Raw genomic sequence first — 23649 nt, 5'->3', positions numbered from 1 at the left:
AATAATAATATTTTAAAGGTAAATGAATTAAATAATAATACAAAAATTATATAAATAATTATTAAATCTATGGTAAGAAAAAATAATGATTTGATCACGTGCATTTTGATAAAAATGCAGAATGATGCAGCGTCCCGTGCGTGCCTCTTCAAAATAAGAGTAGGGGTACGCTAAAATTTCTGAAAAATTAGTTGGGGTACTCCGTCCCCCTGCGTCCCCCCCCCAAGTCGAGCACTGCTTATAGGTACGAGTAAAAATGTAAGCAGTAAGGATTTGGAAGGTAACCGGTAACCACTCTGCTGTAAGGTTGAATTCATTCTTAGTAAAAATATTAGTTTTTATATTTATTAAACTATATTATTATTCATTTTTATGATTGCATTAATGTTACGTTACCGCCTAGTATCTATATATTAATTATATGTTTAATGTTATTCTCATATTATATTATTATTAACTTTTGGTTAGGTTCCGTAGATCGGTCAACTGTGTTGGATTCATGTTATACGCCCAACGTGTAAATACCCAATAAACTTAAAATATTAGCTTAAAATTAATATTAATATTTTGAAAAGTCATTATGTACCTATAGTAAAATATATTAATATACATAAAACCTTTAATTTCACACGAACATTATTTTTGAATTAGGAACAATGAAATAATTAAAATCGTTATTCTTAAATATTGTCAAAAATAGAATAAGGTTAGGATTGAATTGAATTTATTGTAAACTTCTTTTTTTAATTTTCAATAATTAACTTTTGTAGGAATCTATAGTATTAGATTTTCAAACATATGGTCACAAAAATAGTATAAATTGTATTCTTGGTAAGTAAATGATAATTTCCGTGATTTTAATTATTGAATGAACATTTTGACTTGGATGATTATAAAAAAAAATTGTATTTTTGATATTTTTATTTGTTGTATAAAAAACTTACAAGGAACCTTGTATTAATTTTGCAAAGATCTTACTAGCAAACAAATATGTTATACATAAAACATAAAAATCACGCAAGTGAAAGTCGCTTTACTGTAGAGTAGGTTACAAGTGGATATCTATAATACATGGTATTAAATTTGAATTCAATAATATAATATCATCGTATATGAAAAAAGATTCTGAGTGGAGATGGTTTATCAACTAAGTATATCTAATATAACCTACATATTTTATATTATTATTATTAATACGGTAGCCGGTTAAGTTGAATTATTATTGTTTATTTATTAACATATAATAGTATACTTTAGAAGTTTCAAGTACCCACGAATAATATTTTTAAATATAATACAAAACTAAAGTCGTTCTCCTTCGTTTAAATATCTAATTTCGTCCAAATTTGAAAATAAAACAACTATGAAAAAATACTGTTTTACATTGATATGTAACAACAGTGTAGTAATTTTTTGACATACGAAAGAGGATATTAATGTTATAATATTATCTACTATTAAAGGTGGCACCATGCCACCATACAATTTGCGCTCGCAGTCAGTACTGCAATCGTAGTAGTGTAGTATGTGTAGTATGTATTACGTCTTAAAGAGCTGTAATATATATAGGTAGCTGGTAGATTAGATAAATATATTATTCATCAATATTTTTGATCGCTGCTTCACACAAAATGTTCAATCATTTTAAAAAGAATTAGCTTTTGCAATTTTGTTATCTTTATTTTTATTTAAGTTGTTTTGCTTGCAGATTAAATTAAAATCGGTATAAAGTATAAATTGAAAACAATTTTGGTGCAATTATACTGTTACGTCGTCATGGTTACTACAGTACATTTCGGTAAACATATTACATTATTATACTATAGTTGAGATTGAGGTAGATCACGGACCCCGGGATGTTTGTACGTAATAATGTATGATTTAACTATAAAGTATCAAAGTTATATCAAGTTTGTTGTATTCCACCTATGGTGGATAAATTTAATCAATTAATACAAAACCTAACCTAACTGTACTAAAATCCAATGAATAAAAAAAATCCAAATTTAACTATTTTTAAACTAGCCTGTCTCTTTCCCAGAGGTCTAATCTACACACAAACATTAATTTATATATATATCCAGCGCCACGGTTGTGGCACGAGCTAAGTAAAAAAAAAAAAAATAACTGCACGACGGTGTGTGCATACTATAATATCTAAGCAGGAATTGCCTATTTAAACTGCGTAAAATACAAGTAAATTTGTTATACGACATAACTAATTTTCTAATGCGTCAATTAACTCCTAGTAAAATTCGGAAAACATCAGAAATATTGTGTATAACGTGTTTTTGTAAGAATCATCAAAATCAAAATTTATATTAAATTCAGAATCACGGTAGCCGTCGTCGTCGTCGCATCAGCGTTGCCATTATTACCAACAATATTACCGTTCTTATAGATTATTGTGTAAATAACGATAAAAATTAGTGATATCACAGCAAAATCCCTTCGTTAACTACGTGTAAAAATGGCTTAGTAAAAAAAAAATGTAAGATCATTAAGCAATATAAAGATGTTATATCACGAATAAATGCTAAGTATATTCAATTTAAGTAAACTTATTTTGTTTCAATAATTTATTTAGGATACTTGGCGATGAATCATTTAGAATAGTATATAAAAATGAATAATAATATTTTTAAAACAATAATAAGTTTTACTTTAATTGTCCTTCTGTTTATTTACTGTTTAATTATTTTGTTCATCACACTTTGTTTCTTTTATGAAATAATTCCTCATCAAGTAAATAAATAAATTAATGAAATAAAATAAGTTTACTTAAATACAATATACTTAGCATTTATTCGTGATATCACATCTTTATAGTGATTAAAGTCTTATATTTATTTTTACTTAGCCATTTTTACTCTTAGTTTACGAAGGGTTTTTGTTTTTATATATATATATTGACAAAAAAATAATAATACAAATCAGCAAACATGCCCGATTAACCAATAGCAACCAATATATAATACACTGTTGTATTTTTTACATCAAGATTTCCTACTTTTCCGGTGGATTTTCCTAACATTTTCTTTCGTAAACATTTTCTCCAGCAAATACAAAAAAATTTGAAAAAAAATTGAGCCAAATGGAACCAGCCGTTCTCGATTGATGAGGTAACGTACATTTTTAATTTTCCATTTTTATATGCATATATAGATAGATTATAAGTTATAACAACTTGGATTACTGGTTTGGACTTGAATCTAAAACCTGTCTCAGATTATAATATATCCATTTAATACCTACGTCCATTTTATTTTAAATGTTTTTCAGTTTCGATTTTGTGACTATAAAAATGTATCAAGCAATTTTTTTCATTTGTTCAATAGTTTCCTTGTGAAAAATACAATAACCATCTCCTTATTAGCGCTTAAAATATTATTATTTTCACTCTACGGACTAATTTAAAACTATTTTATTGTTTCGTGAAAACCACGCGTATTTTGGAGTTACTGCTTTGTGGCTTATGGCGTCATCTCACTGCCAGCTCCCAAAAGTTTATTGTAACAAAAAAATAAACACGTAACAATACTATGGTAGATATACTTTGAATTCAACGTATTTTTTGACGCCATACCGGTCCTAATTTTAAACACTTCGGGGATAGCGACAACGCTTCTTACGATTTTCGGTAGGACGGGAGAAGGTTACCACGGTATATAGATATAAGTTATATCATACAACAAATCAATTACAATCCAATGATAGTATCGCGGTGTATTACAATTTACAATAGGTACACGATTTGTACAACATTTAAAATTTACACGTACAAAACAATTATACGATAAAAAATAACGGTATAGACAATATAAAAAATCAATTATTACAATGTAATGTGGTATAGTATAGTGGTATACAACAATTATAGGTGGACAGGACATGTTTAATACAATAATACAAAATTTAACATTTAAACAAATACATACAAAACAATAAATTATACAATAATATCATAAAGGTACATAATATGGACAATATTCAAAATATTACTAATCAATATTATAACAATTTAACGGTATAGTACAGTGGTGTAGAAGAATTGATACAGAAGACATGGTTAATACGATAATACAAAATTTAACGTTTAAACAAATGGGTACAAAACAATTACATAATAATATTACCTATAAGGTATTGTATAGGGCGATATGGGTTAGGATATGGGCACGATATAGTATAATTAAATATACACTGATTGTTGCACAATGGCGCACGAATACTTTAATAGCAATATATAAATATAAAAAAGTAAACAGAGTTCACAACAGAATAATAATTTATTAACAAAACACTTTTAACGTGGCGTCGTAGGGCGTATATGCAGAGCGGGAGTCAATCCACTGGCATACGCACACGACGGGCGGCCAGTTAATACTAATTACTACGAACTACAATAATTAATAATCAGTCACTGGTGTTATCAGATGTCGCCTCTGTTACCATCCATCATTATTACTTATTACTACAGCTCGGCCATATCTGACATTCAGATCGTCCTCGATCTGTACATTTTTTTTTTATCATACAATATATATGAATACAACAAAAGTTACATAATTATTCAAATAAACATAACAAACATAATTAATATAAATAACTGTTACTTTTTAAAAAATAAACAAAAAAAAAAAAAATTATATAACACTAGTATTAATACATTTTAAAATAAAAGTAAGTTAATCAGATTTAACCTAATTTAAACTAATGTTTAATATCTCTTGCTGCATAAACATTATTTAGTGGAATTTGAGTCACCTGGTGGCTGGTGCCCTTCGATATCAGATATGAAATATCTGTCATGAGGAAGTATTTTACTTATTTTATAAGGGCCTTTGAACTTAGGTAAAAGTTTTTTACAAGTACCAGGTGTAGTGTCAGCATTTCTAACCATTACATAGTCACCTACTTCATACTTAGTAGCTACTTGTTTTTTAAATCGTAGGAATGAAGCTGATCCATCTGAATATTGCCCTGAGCATTGATCCTAGGCTTTGTTAAGTCACGAGGGTTATCATCAACATTATCAGCTTCACTAACTGCTTCTAGATAAAGTCTAACATAATCATTTTGTTCTCCAACTTGGTTAATGCCAAATAAAAGTTTGCTAGGTGTATTTTGTATTGAGCGATTAACTGTGTTATTTACTGTAAATTGAATTTTATATAGATATTCGTTCCAATCATTATTATGCTCATGCATTAACTTAGATAACATTACTGCTAGCCCCCTGTTATATCTGTCTACTTGACCATTTGATGATTGTGAACATACTGCAATTTTTATATGTTTAATATCATAAGTTTGACAAAAGTCTTGGAATATCTCTGAACGGAAACAAGATCCACGGTCAGATATAATTTTATAAGGTTTACTGTAACATTTAAAATATAGAGACAGTTTTGAACAAGTTTCTTTTGCTGCTTCGGTTCGAACAGGATATAAAGTTAAGAATTTACTGAATGCATCGACTATAACCAAAATATGTTTAAATCAACCTTTAGTTTGGTTAATGGGGCCAAAATGATCGATATGTATAGTTTGAAACGGTTTATTCCCTTTATCAATCAGGTTTAACATTCCAGGATATGGGTTAGGATATGGGCACGATATATAGTATAATTAAATATACACTGATTGTTGCACAATGGCGCAGGAATACTTTATTAACAATATATAAATATAAAAAAGGAAACAGAGTTCACAACAGAATAATAATTAACAAAACAGGTTAGAGACATGGTCAATACAATAATACAAAATTTAACGTTTAAACAAATGGGTACAAAACGATTACATAATAATATTATAAGGTATATATAGATAATGTAAGAAATCAATAATTTCAATGCAATGGCACGCCACGGCACTATGTACTTACGAAAATTTGGCGTGCAGCAAACGGCGTGCATTTACGGGACAAAAGAGGGCGAACGTCCGCCGTGACGATCTCAAAACCAAGTCGGCCTAACAAGCTGGTGCAGGTCGACGGGCGGCCGATCGCGGCGGTGACCTCACGGTAACACGGCCACGACCACGGTAACTCGGCCGACGTCACTCCACGTCGACGAAGCTGTTACAGCAACATATTCTTCGAGCTACGTTCACCAGCCACTTTGCGACGAATCACTTGGACCTTTTCCACGCCGATTTTCGCCGCGGCTGGTCAGGTGTCAGCGGGAGTTCATCCGACGAGAGTCCGGTAAAGCATTCATCCGACCGACGTATTGTAACTTCCATCGCGTTGTTTACGGACATGTCTAACAACTCTTGACCATGCGACGGAGCGTCCTGCACCAGTTCCAGCGGCGCTATCCTCTGTGACCGCAGACTTTGCACCGCCCTGCGGCCATTTGCCACCAGCAAGTCAAGCCGGCCAAAGGCACTTGGAAACGCCACCGGAAGCGGTTTCGACGTCGCCGAATTTTTTCGCGACTCCAGCTCGCTGAACATGGACGGGATATCTGTGACCACCATGATGACACCGACAACGGCGACAGCAACGTCTTATTCGAGCGTCTCCATCGATGGTGTATAATAGCTTTAATCATCATGCATCCGATTAAAATCCATTTTCAGTATAATATGAGTTGCGAAAATTCAAGATAATATACCTTCAATAATATTTTCAACTAAACAAATTATGTAATTAGTATACTCGTCACTGTTTACAAATGCTACGACACTCGTTTCGATGGTGATCGACGGTTTTTCGACCACATTATCGATTTGCAGCATTTTTGTAATAATAATTATATTGTTGTTATTTTAATTAAACGCCAAACGAAATTACTATTCCTTAAAATAATACAGTGAAATCTCGAGAGCTCGAATCGGTCGGGGACAAAAAAAATTCTAGTTATTGAAAAAATTGTATTGGATTCTGAACGGAGCGAGGAATCTATTGGTTTTACAATGATGTTTATTTCTTTTTTATTCTGTAAACACTTTATCTCCCTCTAAACTTGCTCTAAAGTATCAAGTGTAGCATCTATGCTATAAGATTAAGCTTTAACTAACTATCTACATATAATTCATAAATACTCTTACATTCCTTGTCTATATGAAAGAAAACATGTCATAAATATACTTTATAACTAATTGGATAGTGAGACAAAAAATGTAAAAAGGAAAACATTTAGTCCTCCCCTTGACAAATTTCTGCGGACGCTTTTGCCAGTGACCACTTGACTCCAAACAACTGACGCTAGAAAAATCCCCCATTCAAAAAAGATAGAGAACAATTATTTTGAGAAAACGACATATTGATTTTATATTTTATTGTTATTTGACTTTGTATTTGACTTTCAAAATAAACAAAAAAATGTTGTAAATTTAAATTATGTTTAAGTTGTTTTGAGACAATATTTAGACCAATCGATATGTCGTTCCATCAAAAATATTATTTTCTGTCTTTTTTGTGATGGGTGATTTTATTTCAAGATTACTCAAAAACATAGACAAAATGATTCTACGTAAAGGCGTTTTGTCTGTGTTGCGCGTGGGCCAAAGAGAGAAAACAAATGGTGCGCTGACATCCTCTTAATGCCCAGGGTTGAGTATATATAGATAAATTTATCTAATTCAAAGAAAAAAATACATTATAAATAAAAGAGAATTCTTCAACGAAATATGTTGAGGTAATTTATATACATAAAAATTAATCGGCTTCGCCCGTATACCGAAATTATTTTAGAACAGTATAGGCTGCATATTATGTTAGGTACTATGCAGTATAATAGTTTGCATGTTTTCGGTAATTTTACAACATAACATACAGTCACACAGACCTGCAATTTTGGCCAACAAGATAAAATAATTGACAGTTGTTATTCTGTATTAACAGTTCACAAAAACAATAATAATATGGTGCTATGGTGTTATATAGTTATTAAAATATTAATAATTTTTACGATATATTTTAGAATATAATTATTAATTACAATAGATTTTCCTATTTCCAAAACAACGCGCCAGTCGAAATAGATCTACTTTGTAGCTATTGTAAAAGACAGAATTATAATAAATATTCCGCATTCGATATAAACTTACGATTTTAAATTTCTCTATATTATGTAAAGAGATAACCAACATGAATAAGAAAAAGTTTGAAATTCACAGGGAATAATATTGTTAATGATGTTTGATAGAAGATTTTTTTTCTTTTTTTTACTGCTGGTTGGTAAACTTAATATAGTATCTATAGTAGTTAGGTATTTATTATCTACTAATTGCATTATATGTATATAACTATAAATTTTGGGTAAACATTTACCATGTATCATGTTTCATGAGCTTGTGATACAAGATATATTTATTTTCTCTGTAGATAGGTACCTAAACTTATTAATATGACTGATTGAATGTAGAACAACTAAATCATCTCATAATACATATACAAACTTATACTTTATCATGTTTTATCATGATATCTATACTTACCAGATATACCGATGGATTAATTTCAAATACTTACAAGTTACAATAGTCAGGTTATCATCAAATATCGAATTCAATTTTCCTCCTATCTGTTTCTCTGGGAGCAACTCTCGCCCCACTCCTGGATACGACTTTAACAATACCTTTCTCATTTATTTATTAATTTATGAATATTTATGAAAATTAAAAAATATCTAATACTTTAGTCTCTATAACAATAACACGCGTACGCAGATTGTTCCCCAACCTTATTTTATTTTTTATGAGTGTTTGTGGTTTTAAAATTACAAAAGTCGTAAAACTAAAACTAAACTAAATTTAACATAAATACACATTCATTGTTTATGATTGTTGAAGTTCAAAATATAATAGTTGTATTCACACGTAAAATAAAGACTTCTGTACAAACAATTTTTGTTACTTGAAACATTCTACTTTTACTTAAATTATTATTTTCTATACACGATTTAATTTACAACATTTTTGAAATCAATGACCAATGACTCATTGTATACGATAAAAATGATTCTATATGTGGTTACAGCAGTCTCTCTGCCTATTATGTTACTAAGTACCTATATTATATTTTGTTACAAGCATTATTATTTCGTTGTTATGAGTATATTACTTTTCTGTGAGTTGGAAATACGGTAATCTAAGCAAATTTAAAAAAAAAAAACAAATTTTATGGTGTACCTATGTAATAATTATTAAAAATATTACTTTACGTAGCTATTATTAATTTATACGAGTAAATACCAACGTAGATAAACACTGTAGAACGATGTGAATTGGTTCGTGGTGTAAATTGCTTAAAATTAATCTAAATAAGTACCTACTTTGAATAATTTCGTAAAAAATTGAACTTGAAATATCTTAACAAAAAATGTTGTGTAAAATGTATTTTAACACGTCCAATTCGGTGAACTTCGGTCAACAATGAAGTACCTCTACTCGACACCGTCTATATATCTTCTAAGTAAAGACTTCTACAGGTTTTTATTATATCAAATAAAATAGTTGATAAAATGTCACATAATAATTTTTTTTATATAATTTATTACATGTATTTTTTGATAATTGATAAAATATATATTGTCGACATCACTAAACCAACTGCAATCATATCTGCTGTAAATTAACCATATAATGATTATCAGTCAATTACCTATGTTTTTTACCTTTAAAACTGTATAAGATTGTATAAAATGATATCAGCACCATTGGTGTGTGATCATAGGGGATGATGGGAGATATAATATCCCTATATGGCTCTATGTGTTTACCTTAAATATGGGTATTAAATATTATATTATATAAATTATTTTATGACACCCCCTCCCCCCTCAAAAAAAAAAAACAAAAAAAAAATTTCTGCTTATACTGCTGGTCAGCACATGACCTATTTGTGTTAAAAATTTGATATTTTGTGGGTGGGTGGGTCAGATAGAGATAGAAAACAGAATATAGCAGTACTTATACTAATACATATACTTTTAATATAGCTTATTCTTTGTTACTGATTATAATTCCTTTTTGATTTTAGCTAGCTCTATTTTATTATCAGTATTTTGTTCTTATTAATTGTAGTTTTAAATAATTTTTCCGTAGCCGGGGGTTTCGGTCAGACTGGTGTTACCTTTACGCCCCTTATCGAGACAGGCCTAAGTAATAATGACAACGTATCATTTAAATGTGGATTAAATCTTGTTAAAAGAAACAATTGAAATAATCATTGGCATTACCATTATAAATACCATCAACAATTATAATGTTACTTTGCACTGGAACATTCTCTCCTCTATAATTACACTAACGAGTACCTATAATATATTCTAGGTACAACAATGAGTTGAGGTCAGTCCCTAAAATTGTGTGTAGTACGACACACCTTGTGTAGAATGAAAATTGAAGTGTGTTGTACGAAATTTAAATGTGTGTTAATCAAATTAATCCCTTATATGAATCGGTCATTAGAAAATGCCATATCTCCATAAAATGAAAATTTTCAGAAAAAGTAAAAACTGTTATTTAGGCGCAATTTCAACTTTTGACTTGGGGGGGCTGTATATATTAAAGGCGAGCAGACCATTTCAATATAGCATTTTAAAATGTATGTCCTATGTTTTTTGGGGGCTACATTTAAGTTTGGGGGCTTAGCCTCCCCCCAACCCCCCCAATTTTCGCCTATGCTCAGTTTCGTCTTAGAATTCACTCATATTGACTTATTATTCTTAAAAAATAAAGTAAGAAAAGTATAACAAAACTTGGCCATACGTTTGAATAAAATTTGTAAATTGATAACTTTTAATAATTATTGTTTATTTAACACTTTCAGTCCCAACTGCCATTATAATGACTAAGAGTTTGCGCGGGGTTTTTGTAATTGCAATGACAATTTTGATCCTAGAACAGTGCAACCAACATAAAATTATGTACCATTGGGTTACCTACAATTTGACAATAGAATGTTATCTGTAGACAATAAGCCAGATGAAAATAGAATTCTAAAAATATTGCCGGTAAAGTTATTTTTGGAGAAATTACCTTTTCGAATGCACTCGTTATTTTTGGACTACAACGAATTTTTGTATACTATGGCGGTATCTCAGGAAACGTGCATTATTATTTATTATTAGTTAAACACATCTACCACATAAAACTAGTTTTGAAAATGTATGGAGAAGTGGCCTTTTCGAAATGACCGATTCATATAATATTGTGTATAGTTTTATAACTCCACATTTTTTTTTATATTTCAATGGTTTTTATCAAACTACATTTTAATTATTGTCTACATTCTACACAGACAGTAGACACTCAGTACCTACGCATTAAACAATATTTTGTGTTGTTACTAATTGTTAGATATTATTATTCGTAATTCATTGTTTTTGAGAGTAGCTATTTTATAGCACATAACAGTTTCACTGCTCAGTGGTGCAAATAGGAAAAATGTTTAGGGGCTTAACATTTTTTATTTTTTTAAATTATAATATATATTATAATATTTTTTTTTTAGGGGGCTAAGCCCACCAAGCCCCCTACTTATTTTTGCCACTGTCACTGCTAGTATTATTATTTATACTCAATATTAATTTTAAACAGACATAATATCTATAGGTAGACATAATATATTATCTTAATCATATAGTAACTGGCTTTTTGTATAACTATACGAGCACTCTGTCACGGTTTATTAAGAAGGTATCCAAGTATTTTTTTATAGTTTACTAGTTAAGTTTTTAGTAATAGTTTTTTTTATTTATACGTTTTATACCACGAGTCACGAACTTAACAATGAATATATGTTTAATAAAAGTAAATGGTAAATACTACTTATGGCTTATTGTGGGCTCAAATATAGTGGTACCTACCTCTTTTTAAGAAACTTCTATTTGACGAAACTTTATATTACAACAAATTTGCATACTTAGGATAATTGAAATGTATTCTTTTATTTTTATTTATTTATTAATATTATATATTATTATTTATATGCATTTTGTACACTAAAAAATATCACTGATACATATTAGCAACATTAAAGTAATTGATTGTAAATTTATAATATATTCATTGATATAGGTGCTATGGTTTTTTTTCTTTTTGTTGGTATCTTCAATTAATTCTAGTAAAAATATTCCTGAAAATGGAGCTATTAATGTTGAGTAAATTAATATATAAATAAATTAATAATAATTTTATTTTATTCACGGTAATGAAATAATATACACACGTAAAAACCAAACAGTTGTTTGTACTATAAAAATAGTAGGATTGACTGTACATTATATTCATTATAATTGCTATAGGGATAGCTATAAGGTTAGTTAGATTCACTAAAATATTATAGTTCAGTTATTATAATTATTCGAACTGAAATATGCTATTTTAACTATATTTTTTAGTCAATTCAAACATAAAAACTGCATTGAACTATAAAACATAGTAAACATTACTATAACAAATAACTATATTTACATAGTCATAGTAAGTAAATCATCTTAGTTATTTTACCTATTAAATAGTTATATCTACTATAATTTGTTTAACTATAATATTATAGTAATTTTTTTTTTTATAAATATATTTATAGGTACCTACCTACCTACATATTGTCAAGGCTGGGCAAGTTAATGATTTTTTTTAACTCAGTTAAGTTAAGTTAATATGCACCAATAACAAAGAGTTAAAAGTTAAAAGTTAATTTAACTATAGGTTAACTCAGTTAAGTTAAAAGTTAATACACACTTTTTGTTAACTTTTTATTAAGTTAAAAAAAAGTTAATTTGTTTATACAATGCTTACATACTTAATTTTTTTCCAACCCAAAACTGAATTATAGACTATAGTGTTTATATCTTATACAGTGTTTCCATATTAGTTAAATTCGAATTATATACATTTTTTACTTTAAACAATTCACGGTAAATGTTTTTTGGCATGAAAACGAAATATACTGAAGTAGTGAATTATGATAAAATTAAAAACAAAATAAATTAACTTAACTTACTTCTTGAAATGAAAAATTAACTCGTTAATTTCACGTTAATTAAAAAAGAAATTTAGTAAGTTAACAGTTATGTTAATGAAAAGCCAAAATTAACTAGTTAAGTTAAAAAGTTAATATAAAATTAACTTATTAACTTAACTTTAACTTTTTAACTCGTTAATGCCCAGCCTTGCATATTGTTAGGTACTATTTAATTTATATTATGTGTTATTAGTTGAAGAAGTATAATTGAGGCTAGTTTTTAGAGCATTGATTTTTTATTTAGATTTAACCGATTTAGAACTATTCATGTAGTACGAAAAATTGGATATTTTAGGGGCTATTTGGAGTGCAAAAATAGCGAGATGCCGTTCACGTTGTCCGTCTATGAAACAGACGCGGGCGGAAGTCCGGCGGGCCGGTCAAACAACACGGTGCTACCGTACTGGGACGGACAAGTGTCGCACAAATCCCAGACAATTGAATCTAGTTTCATGTTGACCACGGATGGCAACCTTCACCTTATCAACGAAGGCGACGAATGGATCGTACCGAACACGGAGTACTGCTTGGAGTATTACGCCGGGGACGGGCCACCGGAGGCCGCCAATCTGTTGGTGTTCGTGTACTCGAATGCCAAACGACCGGTCAATTACATCTTTTGGGTTACTTACCTCCCGTCCGTCGTGTGCCTGGCCCTCACGCTGATCGTGTACGCCACACTGCCTTACCTCCGGAACGCCCACGGCCACTACGTCATGTTCTACATGGCCTGCCAGCTCGTGGACTTCGTCTGCATAATGATCAATTTGTCGGTATACATAGACATAAAAAGTCCGTTGTGCATTCGATTCGGTATGTCTTGCCTGTTTTTTTTTTTTTTTTTTGATAAAAGTAGTCAAAATTATGAGGAATCTTGTATAACATTTACAAATCTTAGAAAATTTAAAAAGAAAACATTTTATGAATTTTTAGTTCAAAATAATTTGCTAACTTTCATGGTTTTTCCGGTTTTTGTTAAGATTTGAACTTTAAATGCTTGTAAAAAAAAACTGTGACTGAGGACTTTTAATATTTTCAAACTCCATATTGTATCAATATAATAGAAGCCTTGTAATAAATTGTCAAGCTTTTTTAGCCAACAACTAAATTTTATTGACATTCATAGAAAAAAAACTAAAAAAATTGGAAACTAAAAATGTACGAAAACAGTTCAAAACAAATGAAAATATTTATCGTGTGTAAAAAATGCTAATATAAACAACCAGTGGTAATGTCATGTATATACTATATATACGGTTATATTTTTTAGAGTTACCTACACCAAAAACGATTTGCGTAAAAATTTCCGGTTTTCCTTTATTTTTATTTTGTTTTTCCCGGTGGTTTTAAAAACTATTGGGAAATTTACAGACCTCCCAAATGAACCAACTAAATTAATTTTCCCATCGTACAATATACTGTTGAAGAAAATTTAAGTAGGTTTACTGCCCCAAACAGTGACGATAGTCATGAATAAAAAATGTAAAAAAAAAATTGCACATCGTTCTAAAATCAATATTATATTCATTGCTCCGCTCAGAATCTTGAAATTATATATTTTAATTTCCTTTTGATTGATTGACAATAGTATAATAATAAATTGTAATATTTATAAGAAATAGATCTTTTTATAATTATAAAATACACCAAAAACGATTTGCCTAAACATTTCCGGTTTTCCTTAATTTTTATTTTTTTTTTCCCGGTGGTTTTGAAAACTATTGGAATTTTGCAGACCTCCCAAATGCACCAACTACATTCACTTCCCATCGTACAAGATACTGTTAAAGAAAATTGAAGCAGGTTTACAGTCCAGTATATTATAAACATTAGTTATTTTAGTTTCTGGGTGAAGCGATGATGTAGGTATGTTTTTACGATGATGTGTGTATTTTTTTGTATATTTGTCGTTACCTTTCAGCAGGGCTGTAGATAGGAATTTTCTATGGGGAGGGTCCAGTTCCATAGACAAGAAATTTATAGAAATGCAACAAAAATGTTGTTTCAGATTTAGATAGATAGTAAGCTGAATAGTCACTAGACATAAATATGCAATATGTTTGCAGTATGCCCAAAAACAATTAACTTATAAAATAAAGAGGTTTTTTCCAATTAAATTTTGAATTGTCACTGATTTAGTGATATCAACGCATATATGTTGATAAGTTGATCAACTTGTTATTTAAAAAAATGTTAAATTAATAATAACTAAAACTAATAATAATTATACATTTATACTGTATAATGGTAAATTATTTTAACCAATTTTTAAAAAATACCTACTTGATTTTGGTCAATACTAATAGGTGGTAATTCAGATGATACAATTTCACTGTTATTATCATTAACAGAAGTGGCAGTAGTGTCGACTCCAGAAAATTAAATTGTGATTTTTGTGTGACGATTTTTTGAAGTATTTGAATGCATTATAAATTTATAACTATACACTTGCTAAATATTTTATCAAACATTAGTAAAAAAAAAAAATAACGGTTTTAAGACACTCTTCGTAGTTTGTGGATTTGTAAATACAAAATTGTGACTGTCAGTGATATCAGTTTAACCCACGGCTATTTTTAATCGTGGTTTGACCACATATTATATATAGATATATATATATATATAATTATTATATATATATATGTGGGTTTGACCGGGAAAATTCTTATCAATTATCACAATGCACTACAGGCACTATCATAGAAAAAAGATTAAACTATAGGTACTACTATTGTATACATTTACTATAGTATTATATTAAGTATTTATTCAATTAAAAAAAAAATAACTTAAAAAATAAACATTTTAAAATTTAGAATATACTAGACATTTTTTCATTTTCTACTTTGTTACCGTAGCTACTGCCCTTAGGACACTAAAAATTTCTTAGATTTTCTTCAACAGTATCTTTTTTTGATAGGAAAAAGTTAGTACTTTGGGTGGTCAAAAATAAAATTGTCCAGTAGCTAAGTAGCTTTCAAAAGCGCCGTGATTAACAAAAGAAAAATTAAGGAAAAACGAGCATTTTTACGCAAAATTGATTTTCGACAAAATGGACTTTGGTTTTTGGTGTAACTCTAAAACAAATGACCGTAGATACATGAAATTTTGAATTATTTAATATTATCATTTTTTACACACCATATTTACCATTTAAAAAATATTATTTTAAGCTGTTTACGAACATTTTCAGTTTCTAATTTTTAAATTTTTTATTCTATAAATATCAATAAAATTTTATTTGTTGGGTAAAAAAGCTTGAAAATTTAATAGAAGGCTCCTAATATATTGTTTCAAAGACAAATGAAAATATTAGAAATCCTTAGTCACAGTGAAAATGGCAATGCCGGGAGCGGCAACTTCACGCAACTTATTGTCCATGCATCTAAAAAATAAACAACAACAACAAATATAAATATTTCCGTTATAATTTGTCTTATCGGCATACATGTTTTGGCTTCCACATTATATTTAGTATTAATTATTATTATGTTTGTTTATGTATTTTGAATTAATTTAAAGTGTAATTTTAGGTTATTTTTTTTTATTTGCAATTCTGACAACATGTTGCTGGTTAAATGTAATATGCTTCGATATTTACTGGATGTTAAGGTATGTAAATTATATTCTTACATAATATGTTAATAAAATGTGTAAAACAATAACTTATATATTTATGTGGTGTTATAAACTTCTAAGCCTCAAATAAGTAGGCTGAGAATTATAAACAAACGTATAAGTCATCTTCTATTAGAATTATACAGGTACGGAATAACATTTATCATATTTCTATAGGTAGGTATGTTATTTTAATAATTATATAATAAAAGTTTATATAAGTTTATAAGTATATAACACAATTACTGATCTTGGTCCTATCAACAGTAAAAAAAAATGAAGATATGTATATTTAAAATATTATCAATCATTTCTGGACTAGTCGAAAATCGCCAATGGCCGTATATTCAAAAAGGTATATAAATATCAATTATTATAATGAAGTCGTGTGAGAAATTATTAAACATCAGTATAATCAGTATAATCAGTATAATCTCAAAAATCGTTTTTCAAGATATCAGAAAAGCTTAGAGAGTAAGTAGCTTAAACCACGTTAAAAATATTGCAAGTTCAACATCCAATCCACGACTAAATTCTAGGTCGAATAATTTCACGAAAACAAAGCTCGTTACTCTGAGTCCGATTCGTATCCGTTAACTAAGGTACACTAAAACTGAGATACACTTATTAAAATATTATAGCGTATTTTTTATATAGGATTTACCGCATAAAAATAGTGCACATGGCCTAAGACGGGTTAATCGGCTAGTATTATATAATATATATATGTATTTGGTTTCAAAGCATCAAAATATTATTGGGATTTTTTCTGACTAACCTGACTAAGTAAAATACAAGCAATAAGGAAATAATTAATTCAATGAAAAATAATTCTAACTTATGTTTACTAATTTTAAATTAGAATGATATCACTTACATCTATGTTGTGAAACACACCAGGAAAAACAAAATTACATTGTGTTGCTGCATGTTTAAATGTCTGATTTAATCTTTTAAAATAGAATGATTCATTTATATTGAAATTAAAATCAATAAGTTAAATCAAAATAATATTATACCTATTATACCTATAGGTAATAGTGCATTATATCATTTTCCAGTATACCATGTTATAATATATGGTACTGTGCTGCTTCTATAATCTAAAAGTACAAATTATAACAGTTCATATATCTGCATATAATAATATTTTCAACACATTCTTAATTTAGGTACAACAATTCAACAAACAGAAATACATCAAAATCAGTACGTGCCATTATGTACCATATTTACTGTTGGGGCTTTTCAAGTATTTGCGTATCTACTGGTTATTTATTTCAACATTCGCAAAACGAAACGCTACGGGGATTAGCACCCGATATTGGAACACATGATTGTGATTTTTACAGTAAGTTCACGCACAATTATTTTAAAATAAATTAATTTCGACATTTTTATTTTCTCAGATTTAAATACTGTACATTTTAGCTCGGTGTACATTTTAATATTTTATTACCACAATATGATAATGTTATCATAGACGGTCCCAGGATTTTACTTCAGGTGTAGCACATTTAATTCTACATTTAATACAGAATACACAATAATACACATACATTCCTAGAGACGGATAGGTCAGTCAAGCATTCGAGAAAGTCTATGAAGGCTGCTTGTACAACATTTTGTGCTGGTAGGGTAAATTAGCCGCAATCCTGCAACATTTTTGCGATAAAACCATTAATATTTATCAATATTAATATGGGCCGGTAGAAAAATATTTTTCGAAGGGCCGAGACTACCCAATCCGCACCTGTAAATTCCTATAGGTACCTATAACACACTCACATACACACACATGTATAATATATTATATAAGTTCAAAAAAAATATAAATTATAATAATGTGTTTTATTTAGGAAACAAGGTTTTCTGTTTAAATAATAATATAATAAATAATAATAAATAGCTAACAAGTAACGATCTAAAATTCTTAAAAGCATAAATGGCATAAAAGAAAATCGAATCCCATTAATATGTGTGATCGTACCAATGAATAGTAACATAGTGATAACACAATATCTATTACGATCTAGAGAAGATCTTCTCTACATTGGGATCTGAAGTCTATTTGAGCCTTATCATAATAACTACGAACTATAAAAAATATTAACCAAACTCGACTATAAACCGATAAGAAAAATAAATCGTGAAGTAACATACATAATATACAAATTATAAAATACCTACCTTATAAGTTATGAATAATTATATATATTTAATAACCAATAAAAAATGTGGCGGTTGCAATTTTAAGTGTCAGTTGCAACACACGCTCTGCAAACTTCACCCGTAGAACCACCTAATATGTTTGTAATAAACTGGAATAATATATATTTAATAAAAACTATAGGATATTTCTACTTGCAGGATAATGTGTAATATATTATAAACGTACGACACATCATTTTGAGTTTGTATCTATACCTATATCTGTAAACCATCATATTGTACAGAGCGAGCGCCTTAGTTAAGAGCTCTCAAAAATAAATCTCAATCATGAACTGCCCATTAATAACTTTATCGATGATGCGACCAAAACACGATTGAAGTCTAGAAACCCCCCCCCCCCCCCAAAAAAAAAAAACAGCTAAGGACCTAATCAACTCAAACTTCGACATGATGACGCAATGGGAACAAACGTGGGCAGCTGTGGCAGAGAACAACATCCTAGGCAACATATCACCAGGACATATACCCACAGGATTTGACCTACAGCGAAATCTGTGGTGCACACTTAATAGAATACGAACTTCGCACGGTAGATGGGGCATGAGAGACTCACTAAAATGTGACTGTGGAGCAGAGAAGCAGACCATCTATCACATAGCTTTTGTATGTCCTATCCATGCCTACCAAGGTCCCAGAATCGACTGCCTCACAACCCCTCCAAAATTTATTAAATGGCTGAGGAACTAGAACTAGATCTCTAATACCTTATTGTTACCTTATTAATATTACTCATATTTTCTCATATTTTACTTGTTGATTTGTATTTTATTCATCTGTTATATTATATTAATTAAATTCACTGTACGTTAACATATTATAACTCTAATGCATGTAACCACAAACCATACGCTAAATAAATAAAATCATATTGTAGGGCATTGGGTGCACGAGAATATTTGCATTTAAACAAGTAGGTACTTGCATAATAAACTACAGTACATTCCGCTAGCAAATAATCAATCATCTTAAAATATTTGTGAAAATTATATTTATACGATATTAAGTATATATATTATGTTTATTTATTGGCCAATATATCATACATTTATACCATTAAATACTGTTGATTGTTGAGAAATAATTTGGACTGTGCCCAGAATAAAATCACCGTAGTATGAATCACAAATAAGTTTTTAGAAAATATACATTAATAATGTGTATTTAAGAAACTAGGCTTAATAGTATTAATGGCTTGTTTTAAAAATTTGGCTTGAATATAATAATTTTTGGTATGATTATACGATTAATATTAATATACATGACATTACTTATTAGTTATTAATTATTATCTATTTATTTACACAAAACAAAAATACATATACCCATAAAAAGATGTTTAATAGATTGTTTTTCAAAGAAAAGTTTAGGTATTATACCTACCTACATTTTTACCTACAAATTTAAAATATTAATTTAATTTTGATTAAAAATATTAGTTATTTATATATTATATTTTCAATATTCATGTTTACTTATTTTAATGGTTTTGAAAAAAAATGTTTGTTGGATTCATATAGGGAAAAAAATTATAATCGACGGTATAAGTGTTTGTATAAAGCTTAACATTTTGCAATATAACTTTGAATGAACATCGGTGCCACTGATCTTCTATATGAAATTTGCTCATTGCATGGTTATAAATATATAATTATTATTTTATATTTAATATTTTTCCAGAATACTATAGCTACGGAACTATAATTTTCTTATGGATACCACTCTGTGGTATGCTGACTGCCAATTTAATTTTGTTCCTACTAACTGCTATTCTCTGTTCAAGAATTAAATCTGAACTCAATAAATTCAGACGAACTGATTCAAAAACAGAAATATTTCTTGTTTACAAAGAGAGGTAAGATTACAAAAGGGTAATATCCATTCACATAGGACACATACCTAATATAGTCTGTTAATTACTTTTGGTACTTACATAGGTATTCATTATTTAAAACTCTTTAATTATAAATATAGTTGATATCGTGGCCTACTTCGAGTATTTATCAATTTCTTAATTACTTATATTTATTGTAGTACCTAATACCTATATATTTAATAAGCTAGTTAACATTATAATTTCTTTGCTGTATGCGTCAATTGTGACATTTAAAACTTAATGTAGAGGCACTTAAATTAATTTACTATGCTGTAAACATTAATTTCTGTCAGGAAAGTCAAAATATTAGTGATAAGCGTCTAATAATATGAAGACAGTGGCGTATTTACGGGGGGGGGGGGGGGGGGGCAAGGGCTCCCATTGACTCGTGTTTCGTACATGTTAAATGTTGTGTTTTTACATGATTAAGAAAAACAAATTTTATCATACGATACGAAGAATTTTTTAAACAAATTTCGGAGCTTCATTTATCAACATTTTCAATTGATATTGTGATTTTTTTATCAGTTTGGTACCGAAAATAGTTGAAAAATACCGAGTTCATTTTATAATTAAATTATTTTGTAGTTTTCTACATTTCCAGTACCTACAACTACTCCAGAGAGATCTTTTTCAACCTTAAAAACACAACAATATTACATAACAACCATACAACATAACTACCTATATTAGATTCTGAGCAGAGCAATGAAGCTAGTAGTTTTACAATGCTGTTTATATTTTTTTTATCCTGTATACACAATTTCTACCAGAAAGAGTGCTTCGACTTCAATATAATATAGTACCTTATATTTTAGCAAATTGGATCAAGATGGTACTTTAGGAATTTAATTTTTTGATTTTCTCAATAGTTATTTAATGCCATGGGAAAAAACACCAAAAAATTACAAAAAACCGCTAAAAATGAGATTTTAATTTCTAACGCATAATTTATCACCATAGAAACGAATAAAAAATTATAATATTTCAATATTAATTCAACATACAGACTATAATAAATAATAACAATATAAAATATCCAGACTGACAAACCGTCTCCACTCAGAATACATATGGTATATTTATTTAATAAAGGGTAATTTTGTGGTGTGGGGGGCTTTGCATTGTTTTCTAAAAATTATCTGGACCCTCCCCATGACAAATTCCTATATACGCCACTATATGAAGATAAAGAAAATCTACATATTTAACTTCAACTATTGTACAAAATATTATATACGTTATTACTAATTTATTAATCTAAATGTTTGATAAATTTCAAGTTAGTAGCTACTTTCTACTTACTAGTTAATATAAATCATCTGAACAATTTTTGATTTGTTGGTCAAAAGTTATTTAAAAACTTTTAATTTGACTTGAAATAACTTTTAATTTTTAATTTTTGACAGATTCGTAATGAGCATCAAACTATTTTTGGTTTTTGGAATCCCATTGTTTTTTACGATGCTATGTGCATTATTCCGAATTGAAGGGATCATAAAGACGATTATTACTAGAATTGACTTTTCACAAGGAGTTTTTATATTTATTATATTTGTGGCCAAGCGCAAAGTTATTATGGACTTGCTGAAAAAGTTTAGACGTTCAACGGTTCACAGTGATGTGACACAAAGTAACACTATCTCTAGGTCGTCATAAAAGTGGCACTGTATGAATATACTATAAGTAGATATTATTATATTATATAATATTAAGACTCTAGTCCCTAAGGCTTAAAAAAATCATTATTTTTGTGTCTTTAAATATTACGTTTTTGTTGCTGTTTACTTTTTATTATTTTTAATAAATGAAAATGTATTTTTTACACAAATATTGTTGCTTTAATTAATATGTTGCATCTGTAATAAAAATAACATTATGAGTATTACATATGGTGTTAAATCACTATTCAGCTCAACCGTCGTTTTAATATTTATGATATAATAAGAATGAGAATAAGATTGACCATATCCTTCAAGATTTAGCAAAACCAAATTTACCGTGGATTCCATATTCGTTGGAATTTGCAAATACAATCTATGTCATATAATGTTCTTATATATTTGCGTATATAGGTACCTATATATTTCAGAAATTAATATTTTATTTATATTACCTATATACGATATACCTATACAATATTTTTTTTTTTTATTATTAATAAAGTGTTACTGACAACAAGGTCATCTAATTTATTGATAAAAAGACAAATTTTTAACATGCAAATAGTTGTTATAAATAAATAAGTAAATACAATAAATTACAGTTATTTACATAGATGAATAGCTAGATATTAAAATGTGACATCGTAATAATTAGTTAATCTAGGTGTATAATTTTTTTTTTTTTTTTAAATATCTATATACGTATATTATTGACGTTGAGAAAGGGCATCATGAGGAAGTCCGCGCTTGACCTATACAATAGGTACATATTATAATCAAGCCTGGGCAAGTTAATGATAATTTTTAACTGAGTTAAGTTAAGTTGATTGAAAACATTTTAAAAAGTTTAAAGTTAACAGTTAACCTATTTATTTTTTAACTCAGTTAAGTGAAAAGTAACATGAACATTTTTAATAAACTATTATTAACTTAAGTTAAGTTATTATTATTTTTATTTTTTTAACATCTATAAAATACGCATTAATATGGTTTAGAATAATAAAAATCATAAATATTATTGAAGACATTATTGAACCAATATATGAGCATAAGGCATAACCCAATTGGTTTTAATTTAAAAACAACTTATTTATGCCGAAAATATTTACTAATATTATTTTCTTGAGAATTGTACATTTGTGATTTGTATCTATATCAATATAATAATATAATATCATATTACTTATTAGTTATTACTCATAAGTATTTATTAATTATTATTATTGTTATCATTATTACAACATGACCGTCGCTCGTGTGCCGCAGTATGGTATGGT

The 23649-nt window shown here is 28.6% G+C and overlaps 1 protein-coding gene across 1 annotated transcript in view; it reads left to right on the top strand.

The window, feature by feature from the left end:
- LOC100571447 (G-protein coupled receptor Mth-like) overlaps positions 1-22485 on the top strand; it is a 24885-nt gene extending 2400 nt beyond the window's left edge. The window contains exons 2-6 of the mRNA XM_003243343.4: positions 13281-13798; positions 16519-16597; positions 17776-17954; positions 20513-20687; positions 22118-22485. Of these exons, the coding sequence (XP_003243391.1) occupies positions 13281-13798; positions 16519-16597; positions 17776-17954; positions 20513-20687; positions 22118-22367 (1201 nt within the window). The 3' untranslated portion in view covers positions 22368-22485. The remainder of the gene's footprint in view (positions 1-13280; positions 13799-16518; positions 16598-17775; positions 17955-20512; positions 20688-22117) is intronic.
- The last annotated feature ends 1164 nt before the right edge of the window (positions 22486-23649 follow it).

The sequence above is a fragment of the Acyrthosiphon pisum genome, chromosome A1 (genome assembly GCF_005508785.2).
Source record: "Acyrthosiphon pisum isolate AL4f chromosome A1, pea_aphid_22Mar2018_4r6ur, whole genome shotgun sequence".
Lineage (NCBI taxonomy): Eukaryota > Metazoa > Arthropoda > Insecta > Hemiptera > Aphididae > Acyrthosiphon > Acyrthosiphon pisum.
This window is presented reverse-complemented; position numbering and strand designations above follow the sequence as displayed.